The sequence below is a fragment of the Ornithorhynchus anatinus genome, chromosome X1 (genome assembly GCF_004115215.2).
Source record: "Ornithorhynchus anatinus isolate Pmale09 chromosome X1, mOrnAna1.pri.v4, whole genome shotgun sequence".
Classification (NCBI taxonomy): domain Eukaryota; kingdom Metazoa; phylum Chordata; class Mammalia; order Monotremata; family Ornithorhynchidae; genus Ornithorhynchus; species Ornithorhynchus anatinus.
The window spans coordinates 6,984,493-7,006,244 of NC_041749.1; the positions used below are offsets into that span (position 1 = coordinate 6,984,493).

Genomic DNA, 21,752 nt, shown 5'->3' on the forward strand with positions numbered 1-21,752 from the left:
TCGATGAGATTACCTTGGAAAACCAACGGCTCAGAAGACTGACAAAAGACCAAGGTTTTCTGGATGTTGTCTCCCGTCCTAGAGGATTTCCGCTGGCGTTCAATGAAGCTGACAGGAAAGTGGAGCCAGCCTATCCTGCAAAAAGTGGAGCCAGCCTATCCTGCAATAAGTCACATTCCCTCTGTGTACTTACCCTGCCCTCAGTTCCTGTGGGCTCCAAGGCTTAGGCTATCTCAGGCCTAAAAGGCAACAACCTTGTCGTAATTAAAAAGACAAACAAAACTGTCTTTTGAAAAATCAAATGGCTTATTTCTTCATTCATTACCTGAGAAGCACTGCTCAACGCAGTATTGTTAATATTAAAGAGTTCTACTGCCCCATCTGTGCTCAAAATTCTACTTTTCCAATATCTGACAGCGCTATTGACTCGGTTGTCCGGTGAGCTGAGGAAAGCCGGTAATATCTGCTAAACCATGGTAGCTATGTCCTTGCAGAGCCTCGTGTAATGGAAAATTACCTTCTACAAACCAGGATGTACACCTTTGAGAAGGAGGCTTCTGTTGAGTGAAGAGGTTGGAAACCAAATTGGAGGGGGTTGAGGAGAGAAACTGGAGTCAGCAGGTCTAGAAAACTTGCTCAAGTAGTTTGGAGAGGAGTGGTAGGAGGGAAACAGGGTGATGACTAAAGAGAGCCGTGGGGTCAGAGGTGGGTTTTTTTTAGGAGAGGGGAGAAATGAGCATTTGAAAACAGTGGAGAAGAAGTCATTGGAGAGGTAACAGCTGAAGATGGCAGACAGGGAGGGAAGAAGGGAAGGGGTAAGTGTTTTGATTTGGTGTACAGGGATGGGGTCGGAGGGGCAGGTAAAGGAGGGGGGGGTGGATTTTGAAAGGACACGGGAGATCTCCTCTTGAGATACCGCCAGGAGAGATGGGAGGGTCGGTAAAGGGACACGGCCATTTCGTCCTACACCAAATCAACTTGCGCCATCGGTACGTCAACACTGCTTCAATGGACGTTCTCATTATCCCATCTGGGTGGAAAAGGGTAGAGGAAATAGGGATCGTATTTTCTACAACACAAATGTTCCCGGTATGACGTGATTCACAATACGGCCCAAGGAGGTTAGGTGTAGGAAGAGACCGTTGTGAGCCCGGTTATGGCGTTGGTTCAAGTGCGACCAGCTGTTTCGCTTCGTGGTCTCCTCTGCTTCGGCCTTACCATACATTTCCTGTATAGGCCTTTGTATTTTGGCACCTTAACAGTACTTAATAGTGAAAGAGTGACAAGTGACAGGGTATAAAGAGTATAGGAGGAGCTTAACAAACGTCACAATTATTAAGTAGGTATAACGATAATATGGGGACTTGGAGTAAAAAGTGTCAATCGTCTTCCCCCTGAACCATTAATTCCCACCGAATCAGGCGTTACCAGAACATGATTTTCCCTTAACCTGAGATCCGACAAGAACCCGATCCGCACATTTTCAGAACTCCCCTTACCTGCCTTGTGGGTTTTAAGAACTCAGTCCAAGCCACCTTGGAAGAAAAGGCACACAGATGAAACAGGATTATAATAAGACTAGAGGGGAAGAAAATCCTTTTGGCAATTCCTACCTTGGTTGCAAGTGTAGATCCAGAAGATGCAATTTCATCTTGAAGCAACTGGTCATTCTTAAATTAAAAAAAAAAAATGCCTTAGAAAATGGGAAAACTAAAGATTACCCCCAAAAAATCTAAATTCCAGAAGCTTTTAGTGTTTCTCGATTTCATTGATATATGAATTTCCAGAAGTTAAGACTTTACACTAGGCATTAAAATGGTTGCTATCAAAGTGGGGAAAAGAAAAAGGAACACTCCTTTATGGAGTGATAATCTGGTTCACACAAGAAGGGTGGGTGAAAGAGCAAGCAGGGATTGTTTTTCACCAAATCCCACAATATCAGGATGAAGGAATACTCACCAAACCCTCTAACTTTTGGGAAATACTATCACATATGGCAGGTGGAATTCCCATGAAATTCATTAATGCAGGAAGAAAATATAAGCAAGCTTTGAGAGCGGTTCGGAGAAAATCCTGGATGAACCACCCCTAAAGGCCTGCCAGAAGGGAAAACTTTAGGGATATTTAGAGGTCAATCGTAAACATCAGGGAGAAAACAAAGGAGGCGATCATCATCACATGATTCCTCCAAGCTTCCTGTTACAGCTATCTCAGACAAAATACTGGGCTGGAAAGGCTATAGGTCTGACTCAGGAATGACATTTTTTACATTCTTAACAGCCGGCCAAAAGACAAAATGATTAAATAAGATAAGATTGTGTGTCTGCCTTTGAGAGATTTCTTCTCCAAAGAACACTTGGGTGGCTATTTAGTAACTGAAAATGGGCTGGATATGTGCAAAGTACCAGAAATTACAGACTATTAAAGGTGCGGAGAAAACATACGTGGCTTAGTTCAAGGTTAAAGTTCCCATTTCTGTTACCTAACCACACTTTGCTACAAACGTAATTAGCTCTAACGGGAGACGAGAAGTTTCTCCAGCTGATACCGAGTGTGTGGTATGAGCCGCCGATATATAAATCAGTCAACTCTCAATTATTCCAGTGAGGTTCATCCTCATTTTTGCTTTTTGCATCTTTCCCGGTTTCCGGACTTCACCACGAGTCACGAAGTCATCAAGTGCGGACCCGTGCGGTTAGGAGGACCCGGGGAGCCGACCCTCCTGACCATCTCCTCCGACCATCTCTGACCATCGCCATCTCCTCGGGCTAAAGTTGGGGTTGACCAGTCATGGAACACTTCCACTCACTCGTTCAATCGTACTTATTGAGCGCTTACTGTGTGCAGAGCACTATACTAAGCTCTTGGGAAAGTACAATACAGAAATAGAGAGAAACAATCCCTGCCCACAACGAGCTCATAGTTGGGGGGGGGGGGGGAGTTGGCCAGACGTCCGACCACCTCAGGCTAAGGCCGGGGTCGACCGCCCCTCAAGCACAACCACGGTCGTCTCCTGGAGCCAAAGCTGGGGGGTTTGACTGACTGAGGAACACTTATTTTTTTTTAATGGTATTTGTTATGCATTTACTACGTAGCAGGCACTGTACTAAGTGCTGGAGTCGATTCGAGCTAATCAGGTTGGACCCAGTCCCTGTCCCATATGGGGCTCACCGTCATAAGCCCCATTTTACAGATGAGGCGACAGGCACAGAGAAGCAAAGTGACTTGCTCAGGCTCAGACAACGGACCCGTGGAAGAGCCGGCATCAGAACCCAGGTCCTTATGACTCCCAGGCGCCGTGCTCTATCCACTAGGCCGTGCTGCTTCTCGTGATCAAGAGCCTGAACGTGAACAGGCCCACAGACTTCTCCTGGGGATGTGGCCGGGGGCGTGGGGGTTCCGGCCCTAGAAGAGGACCACGTCCTCCTCCTCGGGCCAAAGCTGGAGCTTACTGGCCCGACAAGACGGCCACGTCTTCTCCTCGGGACAAGGTTGGGGTTTATTGGCTATATTGGCTCTACAGCACGACCACAGTTCTCCTGAGGACAAGGCTGGGGTTTCCCAGTAGCCTCCCGGGGCCACGGTTGGGCGTTCCCCGGCTCTGGCCCACAGCCGCGGCACGGGTGGTTGTGTCCGAGAGGAAGAGGCGCCGAGCTCCCCTGCCCGATCCTGAGGGGCAAAGGCGGGGAACGCTTGGCTCGGCCGTCCTGTCTCCAACCTCCGACAAGAGAGGAACCTCCCGGCTCGGGGACGTTCCCCTCCCCGCTTCCTCCACCTCCCCCCCAAACGGGGGCACCCGGTGACCCGCCAAGCAGAAAATCACCATCTCCAACCCCGTAGCCCTTTCCTCCAGTTTCCACACTTTCCTGTTTTCCCGTTGGCCTGGGCCAGCCGAGTTTACTGTAAAATATGTCCTATCTTACAGGAAATCAGCCAAACGTAAAACACTTAGGAGACGGAGAAACTTGTTCTGCTTTACCATCCTTCTCCCTCTTATCCTGGGGCCGCTAAACCTATAGAAGTCCCGCGCACTGACGCTGAATGAAAAATAACCACTTTCAGTTATTTTGGTTGTTTAGCAATGTGCTCAGGGACTAGCCATTCTTCAGATAACTGACTAGTGATGTGAGAAACGGCGAGGCCTAGGGGAAAGGGGATGGCCCTGGGAGTCACGGGACCTAAATTCTAACCCCAGCCCCGACACCTGCCTGCCTAACGACCTTGGACACGTCACTTAACTTCTCTGGGCCTCAGTTCCCTCATCTGTACCGTGGGGATTTCGATGCTCTCCCTTCTACTTAGACTGCATCCGACCAGATCATCTCGTACCTACCCGAGTGCTTGGCACATTCTAAGTGCTTGATCCCACAAGTATTATGATCGGCGATTTTCTTTTTTTTTTTTTTTTTTTTACAGGGCAATCTGTGAAGGAATCCTTAACTCTCTATGCGGCCAAACCGCAGGAATGCCTGACTGGCCTAAGTAGAAACGAGCACGTACGACTCTTAACTTCCTCACAGAGATGTCCTGAACAACCAGAACCACCACGCAGAAGTACCTTCCGCCACCGAGAACGAGGTCTATGTGAAGTTATGACTCTCTAAGGATTTACGTAGTGATCTACAAGTAACGGAGGGATTTACTTTAAGGATCTGTGCGGTGATCTACAAATAACGAAAGGATTTACTGTTTGTGAGGCAACAACCCAGAGACATGAAGAGTATTTTCTGCTGCATCAGGACCTAGGACAACGTTCCCAGCCAAAACAATGGCTCAGCACCTCTAGACTGGAAGTTCGTTGAGGGCAGGGAACGCGTCTACCACTTCCCTTGTCCTCTCGCAACCGCTTAGTCCGGTGCCTGGCACACAGTAAGCGCTCAATAAATACCACTGACTGATCGGTCTCGTGATCCCAGTGACGGCTTCAAGAACCCCCAGAGCTTGCTGTTCCCTTCTGCTCTCCAGGCAAACGGGTCAGGAAATGTCCATTTATTTTATTTTTATTTTTTTTGAGGAGAGGAGAGTGCTAATATTCCTTCAGGGACGCTGGCTCCTTCAACCAGTGCCCCTAATAAACAGTGAGTGGGCCCTAATAAACGACATCAGAACGAGGAGGGGAGGAAATTGGGGTGTTCCTGCTGGCTTCCATTCAATTCCGTGAGGGGAAGAAAAAGATGTTCCTCCTCTAGACTGCAAGCTCACCAGGGGCGGGGAACATGCTGCTAATTCTGTTGTGTTGCATATACTCTCTCAAGGGCTTACTTCGGGACTCTGCACACAGTAAATGCTCAAATGTGATTGACTGATTCCTCATTTCCAATTTCACTTGGAGGGGATAAGATCGGGGGAGGATCTCCCTCCCTCTCCCCCGCCTCACTCTTGGTAATGGACGAGTCCAAAACTCCAGTCCTTCCCCAGTGGAGCATTCTATAATAACCATCATTATTATTATTATTGTATTTGTTAAGAACTTACCGTGTGCCAGGCACTGCACTAAGCACTGGGGTGGACCCAAGCAAATCGGGCTGGACACAAGCCCCCGTCCCACGTGGGGCTCACGGTCTCAATCCCCATTTTACAGGTGAGGGAACTGAGGCCCAGAGAAGCGACTTGCCCAAGGTTACACTGCAGACAAGTGGCGGAACTGGGATTAGAACCCAGATCCTCTGACTCCCAGGCCTATGTTCTATGCACCAAGCCACGCGGCTCACAACCCACCTTCTCATCCTAAAATCCCCTCTCCTCCAACAAACCTTCCCTGATCAACTCCCTGACCTCAGGTCACTTTAACCCGATCTCCTTAAGGCCTCCATATTTCTATTACCACCCGTCTCCCCTCTAGACTGGAAGCTCTTGTGGGCAGAGAAAATATCTACCAATTCTCTCGTACTCTACTCTCCCAAGGGCTTCGTAGACAGCGCCTCGCACATTGTAAGCACTCTTAGCATACCATTCACTGATTTACACCCCTCGTCAGCACTTACGTATGGCTGATAGTACAGTCAATTTATTCTCCTTAGGCCTTTTGTAAATATTTTCATGTCTGTCCCCCTCCATCAGAGTTTAAGCTCTTTGTGGGGCGGGCAGATGTTTCATACTACCACTCTACTTCCCCAAGCACTTAATAGAGTGCACTGCACTCAGTGGGCTTTCAATAAAGGCCTTTACGCTCTAACCAAGGATCCTGTGCCGAAAACGACACCGGAAGCATCAGAGAGGAATGAATATACACAAACGGGGCCCACGAGTCAGGGCAAAGAAGAAATGGAAGACACAGAGGGGAAGAAGGAAGAGAGAATGCGGAGGAAGAGAAGAAATGAAGCATTGTGTCGGAGATCTAAATAAAGAGTTTACTGAACTTGGCAAATATAGGGAAACTAGGTACAAGAAGCAAGTAGAACTCACAGAATCTCAGGTTCTCCCCTGGCCCAAGCTGGGGACAGTGGTAATGCAAGGTCTAGAAAATATAACCTCATGGGGAAAGGAAGATTCAGTGGAAGCTTTAATCTTGATGTTTCTACTAATGAGATCTTCCAAATAAATGGTCTTCCCGCAATAGGTCTCACATATGAACTTTATATATTTAGTGTGTACGTGTGTGTGTGTATAACTGCCAAAAGATATGAGAAATACCGAAAAGGGATTTTTAGAAATCTACTAAATTATTCAATAAATTTCACTTGAGCTGACAGTTTTTCCTTCATTTAGTCATCCTTAAAAATAGACCAAGTTTTCATAGAGCATCGAGCAGCCCACGCCTCTACGCGCCCACAAATTTGGAGGAAGCAGGAACGGTCGGTGGGCAGAAGCAGCAGCAGTTACTGAGCACTTGGGTGGAGAGCACAAACGGTCATTTTTGAGAACAGTCAGTCGAGAAAATCCTCAGGCCCCGCCTTCCAGACTCAGAAGTCCAACTGGAGAGGAGCTGACCCGCATTACAGACATTCAATAGGTACTAGAATAAGAGGAGGAGGGCGAAGGAGAAAAACCAAAGCAGGCCACATGAATTCCCCATCTTCAAAGTCTGACTGAAATCTCATCGGCAGGAAGCCTTCCCTGCTTGACCTTTCATCTTCCTCTCCTCCCACCCTCCTCTATCATCCACGCTCTTAGCCCATAAGGACGTAAACGTTCAGGGAATGTGTCTGTTATATTGTCACAATGTACTCTCCCCAGTGCTTGGTACTGTGCTCTTCACACCGTAAGTGCTCAAGAAATACGACTGAATACAGGAGAAGCAGCATGGCGTACTGGATAGAGCACTGGCCTGGGAGTCACGGGTTCTAATCCCAGCTCCGCCACTTGTCTGCCGGGTGACTTCGGCAAGTCACTTCACTGGGACTCGGTTACCTCATCTGGAAAATGGGGATGAAGACTGTGAGCCCCATGTGGGACAATCTGACTACCTTGTATCTATCCCAGTGCTTAGAACAGTGCTCAGCACATAGGAGGCGCTTAACAAATACTATTATTATTATTACTCACCCCCCTTACTCTCCTGACACCACTTATTCCCTTACCTGAAATTTGAGTGGCTCTCTTCCTCATTAACTTATAAGCTCCACACAGGTTATCAGGTTTACTTTACTCTGCCACATGCTGAGTACGCCGCTCCGCAGAGCAAGCGTTGAACTACCGATCGACCGAATGCCAGGAGTCCCGGCCGGGATGTCGTGACCCGAGTGGTGGGGACGAAGCGGGGGATGCCTCCTGGAGGAGGTGGCTTTCGAGAAGGACTCTGAAGATGGAGAAGGAATGCTTTTCTGCTCGATACGGTACTCCGCATCACTATACCTACTACGGGCAAGGCGAGTCCTGGAATGAGCTCAATAAGATCAAATTAAGCTTTGGTCCCTAGCCACGAGAGGCTTGTGATCTCAGAGGAGATCACCTATAAGGGAAGAATGACATGGAAAAACAGAAAAACAAGCCAATGTGAAACAGGAATAGCAAGAGCAACGAATGTATCGAGCCAACAGGCAGGGGGAAAGAACAAGAGTGAGCCCAGGGCTGACAAAATGTGGCTTGCGAGCCTCTTGTGGCTCTTCACTTTTTTTTCTTATGGCATTTGCTAAGCACTTAATATGTGTCAAAAACCGTTCTGAGCGCCGGGGTAGGTACAAACTAGTTAGGTCAGACACAGTCCTCGTCCCATGTGGATCTCAAAGTCTAAGCAGGAGAGAACAGGTATCCCCTTTTTACGGTTGAGGACATGATGCACAGAGAAGTTAAGTGACTTGCCCAGGGTCACCCGGCAAGCAGCTGAAAAAGCTGGGTGGTGTGAACCCGATTAGACTGTAAGCCCAGTCAGGGCCTGTCTCTATCTGTTGCCGATCTGTCCATTCCAAGCGCTCAGTACAGTGCTCTGCCCCTAGTAAGCGCTCAATAAATACTATTGAATGAATGAATGAGCCCAGGTCCTTCCGAGTCCCAGGCCTCTGTCCTCCCCACTACGGCACACGGCTTGCACGCACCACCCGTGCAATTATTAGTGGGCTCAAACGTTTTGGGGGTCAGTAGCAGCGGCGTCTCCAGGTTGGAGAGGGGTGCGGGGCTTATCCCCGCTCGTTCCCACCGCCGCACCCCTCCTCCGACTCCCCGGCCCCCAAGAAAGCCCACTGACCACCCCCCAGCCTCCCAGGACACTTGCCCTTTTCTGGTCGGTGCGGCTCCGGGCCAGGTTCCGCTTCCCGTTTGCAGCTGTCTGGCTCGTGAGGTCCGGTCACCCCAACAGAGATCGTGGCGGGCAGCAGCCCGAAAAATCAAAGAAAGGAGGCCGCTCTGAGCTTCCCTACCCCAATCTAGGTAAATCGAGGGATGGAGTGGGAGACCGAGACCTTTCCCGATGAAGCCCTCTTTTCCCCGGCTCCTCCTCCCTTTCATTCATTCAATAGTATTTATTGAGTGCTTACTATGTGCAGAGCACTGTACTAAACGCTTGGAATGTACAAATCGGTAACAGATAGAGACAGTCCCTGCCCTTTGACGGGCTTACAGACTCAGCACTCAGATCTGTAATCTCTGGGTATTTGCTCGTCTCCCCACCTTCAACCACCCAGCATTTTTACACGTATCTAAAGGATGATATTACATAAATTATATAATTGTTACATTCATGTCTGTCTTTTCTAGACCATGCGCGTTGTGGGCAGGGAACCCGTCTACCAACTCTGTCGCACTGTACTCTCCAACGCGCTTCGTGCAGTGCTCTGCACAGGGTAAGCGCTTTATAAAGACCCCAGAGGGTAAATATCACTGACGGCGAGACAGCCAGGTTAGAATGAAAAGGAACAGCCTGAACAGAAGGGGGTTGAACATCCACCTTTCCCAGTCCAATCAATCATTTTTTGGGGGTATGATAATTGTTAAGTTGCTTACTATGTGCACAGCACCGTGTTATGCCCTGGGGTAGACACAAGACAGTCAATTTGGACACAGCCCCTGTCCCACATCAGGCAGTCAGACTTAATCCCCGCTTTTACGGACGAGGCAACTGAGGTACAGAGAAATTGAGCGACTTGCCCAAAGTCCTGTGACAAAAACGATTAGAATCCGGGTCCCCTGACTCCTAGGCCTGAGTCCATTCCATTAGGCTCCAGCTACGTCACGGAGTATTTACCATGTGCAAGGCACTCTACTAAACGCTTGAGAGAGTATAGTACAATAGAGTTGGTTGACACAATCCCCGGCCCGCAAGAATCTCCCTCCTGTTTAGCCTGGGAGCCCCATGTGGGACAGGGATAATGTTCCTCCTGATTATCTTACTTTGCAAGTAGCTTAAATACATTATTGTTGTTGCTGTTGTGGTTATTAAGGAGTTTAGAGTCTAAGGGAAATGCAGAATTTCCAGAAAAATGCTCTCAATCACCTTCCCCCCATTCCATCCTCTCAACAGATTCCTCTCCCAAGTGCTTAGTACAGTGCTCTGCAGAAGCAGCACGGCGCAACGGATAGAGCACGGGCCTGGGAGTCAGGCGCTCACGGGTCCTAATCCCGGTTCTGCCCCTGGTCTGCTGTGTGACCTTGGGCAAGTCATTTTGCTTCTCTGTGCAACTCAGTTACCTCATCTGTAAAATGGGGATTGAGACTGTGAGCCCCCCTATGGGACAAGGACCGTGTCCCACCCGATCTGCTTGTATCCACCCCAATACTTAGTCCAGTGCCTGGCACACAGTAAGTGCTTAACAAATGCCAAAATTATTTATTATATTTACAACACAGGAAGTGGTCAACACCATTAACTGATTCCTTCACTGGCACGTTTAGGCTACTTTAGAAGATTAAAGGTTCCTGAAAGGCACAGACCATATCTAGTCCTGAACTCCAAGTCTGGGGGATGCTCCATAAATATTTGTTAACCGACCACCAGTCCATATAGCTTAGCACTCAAGGTATCAGGTCATTCTCAGGATTACGCATGTGGGAGAGATTATTCACTCCTCTGTATATCTTAGAACTTTTTAGTGCCCGTCCAAAACGCCTCCTGGGAGAGGAAAAAGTTCATTTATTTGCATGAATTTCCAAGATTTCAAGATGCTAGACATTTACTAATGGAACTTTATTAATCTGTGCTTTCAAATTAAAATAAGCAAAGAATGATTTCTGCTAAAGATCTTCAGAAAGCTCCTTTTTTGGAATAAACTTTCTACTCCGAGCCCATTTTTGTTAGCTCATATTTATTTTAAAAAGCGTCCAACGTTATGGCTCAATTTGATGGAGCGCCTTTTTTGAAAATCAACTTTCAATGTTCTGAATTTTTTTTTCACCTATTTATTGCTCTGATATTCATTACAGTGTTCAATTAGTTAATGCATTAACATTGGCCCAGGCCAACATTTCGCTTTTAAATCCTGAAACTAGGATTTAAAGTGCACAAGCCACGCTTGGTAAAAATCTACTGGTGGTCTCTCTAACCAGTCGGTGCTCAATAGGTATTCCCGGTCCTGTTGGAAAAGCTAGATATTAGAGTGCTAACCAAAACACCCTCACTGACACACGAGACGCACAAAAATCTCAGTCGATGTTCTACGTACAAAACGACTCCCATCCCTTTCTCGATCCTCCTGGGAAGCGTAGGTTAACGTCTTATCCCTCCCACTCCCGAATCTCAGGCCTTTAAGCACCTTGAGCCTGGATTACCTCAGCAATGGACTCACTTTGCTCTCCTCCGATCTCCCTGACCTTCCATTCAGCCTTCACAAAGCAGCTAAAATCAACCAGAATCATTTGCTGCTGCCGCATGGTACATTCCAAGCGCTTAGGATAGTGCTCTGCACATAGTAAGCGCTCAATAAATACTACTGAATGAATGACTTTTCTTCACACACCCTTCTGATCGCGTTCCCCGCTCCAAAACCCAGAGCGGCCAGCCGGGAGAGCGAATCCGTGATTTATTTATTCATATTGATGTTATAGACGGTCAGCCCATTGTGATCAAGGAACGTGTCTACCGACTCTTTTATACGCCACTGCCCCAAGTGCTTAGTACAGCGCTCTGACCGCAGTGAGGGTTCAATAAATACAAGGGAGGGGGAGGAAATGGACAAACCAGTCTGATCACGGGGTTGAACGTTCTGTTGGGGGCAGGGAACCCATCTGCCAACTCTGCTGCACTGTGGTCTCCCAAGCGCTTAGGACAGTGCTCTGCACACGGTCAGCGCTCAATCTCACTGACGATGATGACGATGGTCTAGTTCTGCTCTTCTCGTTTGCCCTCTTGGTCTCGAATGTATCTCCCACTACGGCCAAGCTAAACTGATGGCCCTTTTTTCCCAACACTTGCCTCTCCCACATCGTGTCCGCATGAATTACTCCGTCTTCCGGAAGGTCTTCCTGGCTCCTTTACCCCAAACAACGTCTTGTTCCTTTCCTACCACAAATCACCTGTTCCTTATCTGTTCCGGGAAGGCCTCGCAGATAAATCCCCCAAGATTCCAGTTAATACTCTTCACTCCAAGAGAGTCTGTACATTCCGCAGATCTCGGTAAAAAAAAAAATACTTCTTTATTTGTGGTTTAATCAGTTGTAGGCCTGTTCCAGTTCCGCACTGGATACGTCCTGCTTTGAATAGGCTGTATCTTTACTACGTGTGGGCTTCTGAAGCCGGGCTTCTAATTCCGTTGCCTTCGTCCGTTAGCCATTCCCCAAGCCGGTCCTCTTTATCACCGTCATTTATTGAACGTTGACCTTAAGTCGAACCTTAGACCAGGCACACGGGTGCAGTGCGGTCTTCTGGAAAGTACAAAAGTCGGGAGTCAGGAGATCCAGGTTCTAATCCTGGCAGCCAATGGCCGTGTGACCTTGGACAAGTCACTTAGCTCCGTCCCTCAGTTACCTCATCTGTAAAATGGGGATTAAATCCACCTTCTTCCCTCTGGCGGACTGTGGGCCCCTTGTGGGCCAGGGACTGTGTCCCAGCTGATTACCTTGTACCTACCCTGTACCAGCAGAGCGCCTCAGCCCTCCCTAAGCCTGTGCTAAATGCCACGATTGCCGATAAACATGCAGAAGTCAAAAAGAATAAAGAAGCGGGGGAAAAAAGGGACCCAAATCACTAAATACCAAAGAGGGAGAATTATGGCATTTTTTTTTAAGCGCTGGGGTAGGTACAAGGTAATCAGGTCGGACTTGGTCCCCGTCCCACATGTAATAACGATAATTGTGGTGTTTCTTAAGTGCTTATTAAACGTCAGGCACTTGTACGGAGCACTGGGTTGGATACAAGCAAATAGGGTTGGACATAGCCCCCGTCCCACACGGGGCTCACGGTCTCCATCCCCATTTTACAGAGGAGGTAACTGAGGCCCAGAAAAGTGAAGTGACTTGCCCACTTCAAGATGGTAGACACACTCCCTCATGTACGTATCCATCGGGAATGCATCTGAACATCTGTCTCCCCGTCCGGTCTGTAAGCTCTTTGTGGGCCAGGAACGTCCAAGCGCTTAATACAGCCCCCTGCACACGGTAAGCGCTCGAGAAAGACCACTGATTGAAGTGGTAGGAAAGTTGTGTTTGATGTGGAGGGAGAGGGAAGCTTTTGAGGAGTGGAGAGACGCGTGCTGGGTGACATCTCGGGACGACGACATTGAAGGGTTATGGCCTGGAGCCGGGGTGGGAGGAGGTGGAGGCAGAGGGAGGGAGAAGCCTTGTGGCCTAGTGGAAAGAGTTTGGGCCCAGGAGTCAGAAGGACCTGGCTTCTAACCCCAGCTCCGCTACCCGTCTGCTGTGTGACCTTGGGTGAATCGCTTCACTTCTCTGGGCCTCGGTGACCTCCCCTGTAAAACGGGGATTAAGACCGCACGCCCCACGTGGGACAAGGGACTGCGTCGAACCCGATTAGCCTGTACAGTTCCTCCCACATGGTAAGCACTTAAATACACTTATTAATTATTAAATGGGCAGGCTGACCCAATAATAGACGCCTATGTGCTCACAGTCAAAAAAAAAAAAAAAGCTTTATCATAGCAACAATGATCATATTGAGAGCGCTTCGTGTGTGACAAGCACTGGGATCGATACGAGGTCAACGGGTTGGGCCTCGAGTTCCGTATTGCAGGACAATTTGGGAAAGGTACCCCTCGTGGGTGAGAATTCGAGCCAGTGTAGCGCTAAATATGATACACTTGAGATCGGGATAGCAATCAAGAACGTAGTCAACCACTCTCCCCGCCACCTCCTCCCAACATATAGGGACCGTCTCTGTCCGTTGCCAAACTGTACTTTCCGAGAGCTTCGTACAGGGCTCTGCACAGAGTAAGCCCTCAGTAAAATATGACCGAATGAATGAACCTATGACCATTCAAATTCATTCAGTCCTACTTACGAAATGCCTGTGTGCAGAGAACTGTACGAAGCGCTCGGGAAAGTACAGTACGGCAAGAGCGACAATCCCTGCCCACAGCGAGCTCACCGTCTAGACGGTTTAGGCTTTTCATAGTACAACCACACCTCTACACCGTAAGCTCATTGTGGGCAGGGAGTGTGCCTGCTTATCGGTGTACTGTACTCTCCCAAGCGCTCAGTACAGCGCTCTGCACACAGCAAGCGCTCAATAAATACGAGGGCATGAATTTCAGAAGTGGTGAAGCCACGGTCTTATTCCGGGTGAGGATATTAAACTAAAGGCTCCCCGACCTAATTCTTCAGCTGACCACAGCAGAACAGCGGATCTGATTTTACGTCCGCTTCCTCAAACGAAAAACACTCCATCGTCGGAGTATCGGCGATTCAAGTTCCGAAAACTACTTCTTCAAGTTTTGCTAGAATGTCTTCTTTACTTTCAGAGACGACCATCTAGTTAGCTACTGCCTGTGTGATTCACGAGGGAAAAACGGGGACAGCTTTCTCGTGCGGTGCACGGATTGAATCGGTCACCCAACGCTGCCGATTCCTTCGCGTCTCTAGCGCCTGCCCTCTCCTCACCCAACCGCTACATCGCCGATCCAAACGATTTCCGTCTCTCGCCTCGACTACCGCCTCAGCCTCCATCGTGCTGACCGCCTCCATCTTCCGCCTCTCCCCTCTCCGGTCTAACAGTTCACTCCGTTATCTGGATTATTCTCCTAAAAAATACTTCAGTCCATGTTGTCCCCCCGACCCCCCAACCGAAAACCTCTAACGGTCTGCCCATCCACCTCCACATCCAACAGAAACTCCACCCCATCGACTGGATCGGCTCTCCCCCTCCTACCTTACCTTGTTGACCTAACCCAGCCGGCCCACTTCACTCCGATGCCGACCTACTCGCTGCGCCTCGATCTCGCCACCCAACCCTGGCCCAAATCTTGCCCTGGTATGAAACTCCCTTCCTCTCTCTCTCTCTCTCTCTCTCTCTCTCTCTCGCCGCGTCGATTCCGAAAGAACCTGTCCCCGGCGCCGGGTGACGTTCACGGACCACCACTTTCCCCGCCTTCAAAGCATCATTGATATCACACCTCCTCCAAGAAGCCTTCCCTGACTAAGCCCTCCTCTCCCTCTCCCTTCTGTGGATCTGTCTCCTTTAACCACTCTGCCAATCACCCCACCCTCAGTCCCACGGCACGTATGCTCATCTCCTCCTCCCCTGCCATTTCCGCTGTCTTTATCTCTCCGTTCCGTCTCTCGCTCCGCACCTTCAGCTCCTCGTGATGGTGGATTGCGCCTACCAGCTCCCAAGCACTTTGTACGATGCTCTGCAACCGCTGAGGGCTCCATTCATATCGCTGGGTGATTGAGGCGGGCGGGGAGGAGATTTGGCTTGGGCTATTTGGGCATATCCTCTCTGTATCCCCAGCAGTCTGAAAATGACCTCTATTCACCGGGGGGGGGGGGAACGATTTGTTCTCTGTTCCCGTGAGGTGAAGGGAATATGTCCTGAACTTCCACAGTGCTTCCCAAGCGCTTAGTACTGTCACACTGCATTCAGGAGGCACTCGGTAAACACCGTGACTACAGATAGCACGCGATCCAGTCTCCCTCCAAATGAAGCGAGCTAGCCGCCACGTTTCGGAGTGCTGGAGAAGAGCACCGCAGAGGAGGAAGCTAGAGCGTTGGGCGGCTCGAGTGACTTCTGATTTTCATTTACCTTCAATCCCAAATCCTTGAATACTGGGATTCCAACTTTGAGCCTCCCCTTCCCCAGCCCCCTCTCTCCCTAACACTCGGCCATAACCATTTCAGCGTGGCTTACGAGGCAAGAGCTCGGGCTCGGGAGTCAGAGGACGTGGGTTCTAATCCCGGCTCTGCTACTCATCTGCTGTGTGACCTTGGGCAAGTCACTTCACTCCACTTCACTCCTCTGGGCCTCAGTTCCCTCATCTGGAAAATGGGGATGAAGACTGCGAGCCCCACGTGGAACAACCTGATTACCTCGTGTCTACCCCAGCGCTTAGAACAGTGCTTGGCACGGAGTAGTAAGTGCTTGATACCATAGATATTGCTGCTGTTATAATATTATCAGTTCCCCCCCACCGGCCTTCGCTCGTGAAACCGAGAAGTTCGGCCCAGGCACGTGTGTTTTCTCTTCTTTAAAAATATCGGAGCTGTTATGACGAGGTCAGTTTTAACAAGATTCCCCAAAGACCGGAAACGTGTGAGGGATTGAAATTTTCACCGGCTGATCTGAGGCAGAACGCCTCTGGGTAGACCACCGCATTAAGTGCTCGGGGAACCGACGAGAATAGCCAAGGGAAACCCTGCCTGCCCCGAACGAATCTGGAATCATTCGGTGTCAGAGACAGACATCGATGATGCTGAACAAAATAAACAGGGTAGCAGATATAAACCCGTATAAATCCATCTCCAAGAAACTTTTTTTCTTCTTGTAGTTACTAATCTTGAATTCTGAATAGAAGGTTCCAGCCTTTGAAAACTCTTCTGAAAAAGGCACGTTCAAACCATTCATTTTCTCCTCTCATCAGAAAGGTTTTCAGGACGGTTAAAGGGCCCAAAATAATACCCTTTCCCTTCTTCCTAATCCTTTGGGTGCTTTTACTGCCTACCCTCGAAATAAGACAGCAGATAAAAACTGAAAATGCAGAGCACCAATCTGCAAAATGACAGCTTGGCACTCATACGGATAAGCACCTACGGGTCGTTTCAATATAGGGTATGTCTGAAAAGTTAACAGCACACACGAGTTGACTATTTCTGCTTAAAAAATTAAAAAAAAAAAGCACTAGGATTTTTCACAGCTTGAAAACACGCAGGTTCCTTTCTTGGAAGAGAGTGGCCGAGTGCCGAGAATTTGAACCTGGGAGTCGGAAAAAGACCCGGGTTCTAATCTCAGCTCTGCCTGCGTGACCCTGAGGTAGTCACTAACTTCTCCGCGCTGGAGTTTCCACGTCCGTAAAAGGGGAGTTCAGTACCCGTTCTCCCTGCCGCTTTGGCGGTGAACCTCACGCGGGGCCGGGACCTGCAGGTCTTGTATCTACTCCAACGCCCGGCATGTTGGATTCTCCCAAGAGCTCAGTACGGTGCTCTCGACACGGTAAGCGCTCTATAAACTCCACTGATGGATACGGTGAGTGCAGACTAAACACTACAGTAATTATTCTTCCTGTAATCCGGTCTAGTGGACAGAGGAAGGCTCTGGGAATCAGGACGCCGGGGTTCCGCTCCCGGTTCCGCCATCGGCGCCGAAGCTTTCTTCCCAGAGGATTGCCTATGGCTCCCCGCCAGGTGAAAAGGACCAGTAGGGAATCCTGAAAATGGCTGAGGCGGGCAGGGAAGACCTCAGCAACTTCCAAGGGACCGGGGACCAGACCGCAAAATCATTCGGGTGGCGAACGGCACCTGCAGAGAAGAAACCTTCGTGTGCCCGCCCCAACGTGCCACAGCCCTGCCTGCCTACTCCCTCGTGGATCCCCCACCCCCACCCCGGGAACGGGATGGGCAGAGGTGGGAGAGGCCGCGTGCAACCCCCAACTCTCAAATCGGTTCTTCCGTGCCGGCTCAGGCTGCCCAACTTTCAGGACGGACGTTCGTCATACCAAATATCCGCCTCCCCCTCGTCGTGGTCAGCGGACGGGTCTGCCTATTCTGTTGTTACTGTGCTCTCCCCAGCGCTCGGTACAGGGCTCCGCACGTGGTATGCGCTCAATAATTACCATTGGTGGTGAGGGCGAGGCTTGCCCATCATTCCCCGGGGGACTCCACAATAATGAGTTCTAATAATCATGGAATCGGTTAAGCGCTTACTCTGTGCCAAGCACTGTTCTGAACGCTGGGGTGGATACGAGGTAATCGGGTTGTCCCCCGTGGGGCCCGCCGTCTTCATCCCCATTTGACAGGTGAGGTAACTGAGGCACAGAGCAGACAGGTGGCAGTGCCGGGATTGCCCAAGGCTTGCCCGGGTCACAGAGCAGACAAGTGGCAGAGCCGGGATTAGAACCCAAGTCCTCTGACTCCCGAGCCCGGGCTCTCTCCACTAAGCCACGCTGCTTCTCGATAATTATGGTATTTGTTAAAGGCTCCCTCGGTGCCAGGCACTGCACTGAGCGCTGGGGTGGAGACAGACAAATCGGGTTGGACACAGTCCCTGTCCGGCGTGGGGCTCACAGTCTCAATCCCCATTTTACAGAGGAGGGAACTGAGGCCCAGAGAAGTGAAGTGACCCGCCCAGGGTCCCACAGCCGACAAGCGGGGGAGCCGAGATTAGAATCCGTGACCTTCCCACTCTCAGGCCTGGGCTCTATCCACTACCCCACGCTGCTTCTCCGTCACCATCAATTTATTAACGACACCCGATCCGGGATGGCGGTTGTGTCGAGTACTTTCAGAGAGCATTAACTCTGAATGACTTTTGAAATCTTTAATTAATTAATTAAAAAAAAAAAAAAGAGTATCTATCGTAGGGAAGACCATTAGCCTTTTTCAAAGTATCTGCTGTATCCCTGATTTTTCTTTCACTCCCCCAGATCCCCTACAGGGTATTTGCGGGCATTTAAATGGTAATGCCCTCACGAACGTTTTAACTCCAAAAAGGGCTTTCAAACATGAATCTCAAAGCACCAAAAAAACCCCGCTAAAACCGAGTAGTTCCACTTTGATAAACACGCCTGCGTTCGTTAATGTTGAACCCGGCTCTAGAGGTACTTCCCTTCTGTAGCGCTACAATTCGGTGAGAGGAGCTAAAGAAAATCATCCCACTAGGGCAGGAGAGGACCTCAAGGTTGATGCTCTAGTAGAAAAATAGAAAAATAGGCGCTAGCTTTTCGCCACACTATCTGTGTCACACACATCCCCGGCTCCCGCATCTTAAAGCCATACGGGTCAAACTCTAGACGTGTACTGCAGAACGTTAAGCCGGAATGCTTTTCATAAACCAAGTCATGTGAACCGAGTAGGAAATGTTGTGTGTGTCTGTGTGGGTGCGCGTGTGGTGGGGGGGGGAGGGTGCTAAACTACTGAGAATACTGCATTTCATTTCAAATGAAGTCCCTTTTCTAGCACAGGGGAAAAAAAAAAAAAGCATCCGTCCAGGTCGCATGACTGTAAAAGTCGCGTTTTGGTAAAGCTGAACTCTGAAAGCGCAGCAAAACACGGCATCGAGAACTTTTGTAAGAGGTCTTCTAGAGTCCCATTTTAATGGACTCCTTAAATCCCACTCGTGCAGTAAATCCTTCCTTTAGTCAGCTGAAACCACATTTGGTGGGCAGGCAGGTCTCGTGTCACAAGCGGAGCTGATTTCTAAGGCTGGTGTATCGGTGGCGAACTCTTCCGAAAGTCTGAACGGCACCTAGCCTAAAAGGTCTGAGGTCAACCAACCTATCAGACTACAGTTTTCGTCCCTCTGCTCTCCAGCCAGAAAAATCAGAAAGCTTTTTCAAGTAGTATCCCCTCAGCGGTCCTCTCCCCTAAGTACGGCGCTTGAAGTGACTACGATAAGCCGAAATAAACGTGGCAGTTTACGCTGTGGCGCCGGAATTCCGATTTAAATAGTCTGGAACTTTAAAAGGCGAGTTAACATTCAAATCAGCGATACGCTGAGAAGTCCGGATGGAAAATGGCGGGGTTTCCTCCCAAATCACAGAAGGGGAAAGTTACTGATTACGATCCTCCAGATCTGCCTGATCTGAGGTTGGTCTCTGCAAGCAAGACACGTCTGGTGACGCCGAGGAGGGCCATGGCACTCTCTGATGGATTTTCCTTTTTGGGAAGCACCGTGGCTCAGTGGAAAGAGCCCGGGCTTGGGAGTTAGAGGTCGTGGGTTCTAATTCCGGCTCCGCCACTTGTCTGCTGTGTGGCCTTGGGCAAGCCACTTCACTTTTCTGTGCCTCAGTGACCTCAACTGTAAAAGGGGGATGAAGACTGTCAGCCCCCCGTGGGACAACCTGATCACCCTGTATACCCCCCCCCCCAGCGCTTAAAACAGTGCTTTGCACACAGTAAGCGCTTAATAAGTGCCGCCGTCATCAAAAGCCATCATCGTTTTTCTTTGCTGCATTTCCCCTCACGGGCGGTTGGGCAGCCGCAACAGGATATCGATGGACTTTGTTCAACTCTGGCAACAAGTTCCTACCTACCGCGCGGAAACAACTCTAGGAGAGGGAGCCTTCTCTCACTTTGGGAAGAAAGGCATCCTCCAGCAGCAAAACCGGTTTCGCCGTTTTAACGGCCCGGGAATTCGGGGTCCCGGGCAGCTTCGAGCAAGGAGCCTCCGTCCTATTCCCGCTAGACATCCTTGGTGGAAGCCAACTGCCCTAGTTCTAGCGCTTCATGAAGCAATGTGAGGTCCCCAGGGGAAAAAATGTGATTCTCCTTAGACAACACCTGTTGTGGCCACACAGACAGAAAAGAGAACCCGCCCACACTTAATAGCCACACTTTTTTTTTCTCCCCCCCATTATTTCTGTCCATACCGATCCACTCCTCGCAATAATCAGAGGTTTAAAACAAGGAAATGCTTGTTAACCACATAAATATTTTACAGCGCATTTAACATTTTATTATGATCGTCACAAGCTTTCGGATTTCAAACGGGCAATTACGATTTACTTTGATTTAGCTGTCTCTGTAATTACCGCATTAATATCCAATGTAGACACGGCGAAACACTGGCGGGGAATCCAAGCACTTGCCCAATTCTTTCCTAAATCCGTTTCTTTTCCCCCTTGAGAGAAAACGTTATTCACAGGACTGCCCTGAGTACCCCAGACACATCGATGAGCTCTGAGAACTTGAGCAGCAAAACGTCTACATGAATGTCTAGTACGTTTCAACTCAATAGCGAGCACTTTGTCTTCATTCTGAAGTTTGAGTCCTGGAGCAAAGCTAATTCATCTGACCCCGCGGGTAAACGCTAAGATTTTGTAATAAATGAAATCAAATCAAAAACTCGCATATCCTAAAGGGAGAAAAAGGAAAGAATTAACGCATCCGTAAAACGCTCGGTCTGACTGCTAAATCGACGAGGTTTGCATTTCTGGCCTGTGCTTTGGGACACTGCAATTTATTTATTTATTTATTTATTTATTTTGGATTGGGAATACCTGGAAGTCGAGATTTTTTTTTTCTTTTTCTTTTTTGCATTTGGCATCTGTTAGCTATCAATGTTTCACGTGAGTCAACCAGAAGAAAAAAAAATAAGTGTCCAGATTAAAAGGCTACAGCCCCCATCTCACCAGGGGTGGATTTGTCTGCCCGAGTCTGGGACGGGTCAGGACCATGGGGATGATTCGCTGCCCGTCTGTCCCCCCTACCGCTCTACCCTCTTTTTCCAAGGGGTTTTTTTTTGGCAGTCGAAATGCAATGTTTTAAAGGGAAGCGGGGCCCGGGTTCCCCCGTGGGCTCTGGAGGGAAGGGAGAGGAAGAAGGAGGAAAGGAGAAAAGGGAGGAGGGAAGGAGAGAGGGAAGGAGAGGAGGAAGGAGAGTAGGAAGGGGAGGAAGAAGGGAAGAGGGAAGGAGAGGAAGAAGGGAAGAGGGAAGGAGAGGAAGAAGGGAAGAGGGAAGGAGAGGAGGAAGGGAAGAGGGAAGGAGAGGAGGAAGGGGAAGAGGGAAGGAGAGGAGGAAGGGGAAGAGGGAAGGAGAGGAGGAAGGGGAAGAGGGAAGGAGAGGAGGAAGGGGAAGAGGGAAGGAGAGGAGGAAGGGAAGAGGGAAGGAGAGGAGGAAGGGAAGAGGGAAGGAGAGGAGGAAGGGGAAGAGGGAAGGAGAGGAGGAAGGGGAAGGGGAAGGGGAGAGGGAAGGGGAGGAAGAAGGGAAGAGGGAAGGAGAGGAGGTTAGGAGAGAAGGAATCACTAGGTAGGGATGGTCTCTGTTGCCGAATTGTCCATTCC

At 49.4% G+C, this 21,752-nt stretch overlaps 1 protein-coding gene across 1 annotated transcript in view; it reads right to left on the bottom strand.

Annotated features, from left to right (window-relative positions):
* The window catches only part of LOC100086889 (testis development related protein), a 38,596-nt gene that overhangs the window by 15,851 nt on the left and 993 nt on the right, over window positions 1-21,752 (bottom strand). Inside the window, exon 2 of the mRNA XM_029050605.2 lies at window positions 1,614-1,670. Coding sequence (XP_028906438.1) covers window positions 1,614-1,670 — 57 coding nt within the window. The remainder of the gene's footprint in view (window positions 1-1,613; window positions 1,671-21,752) is intronic.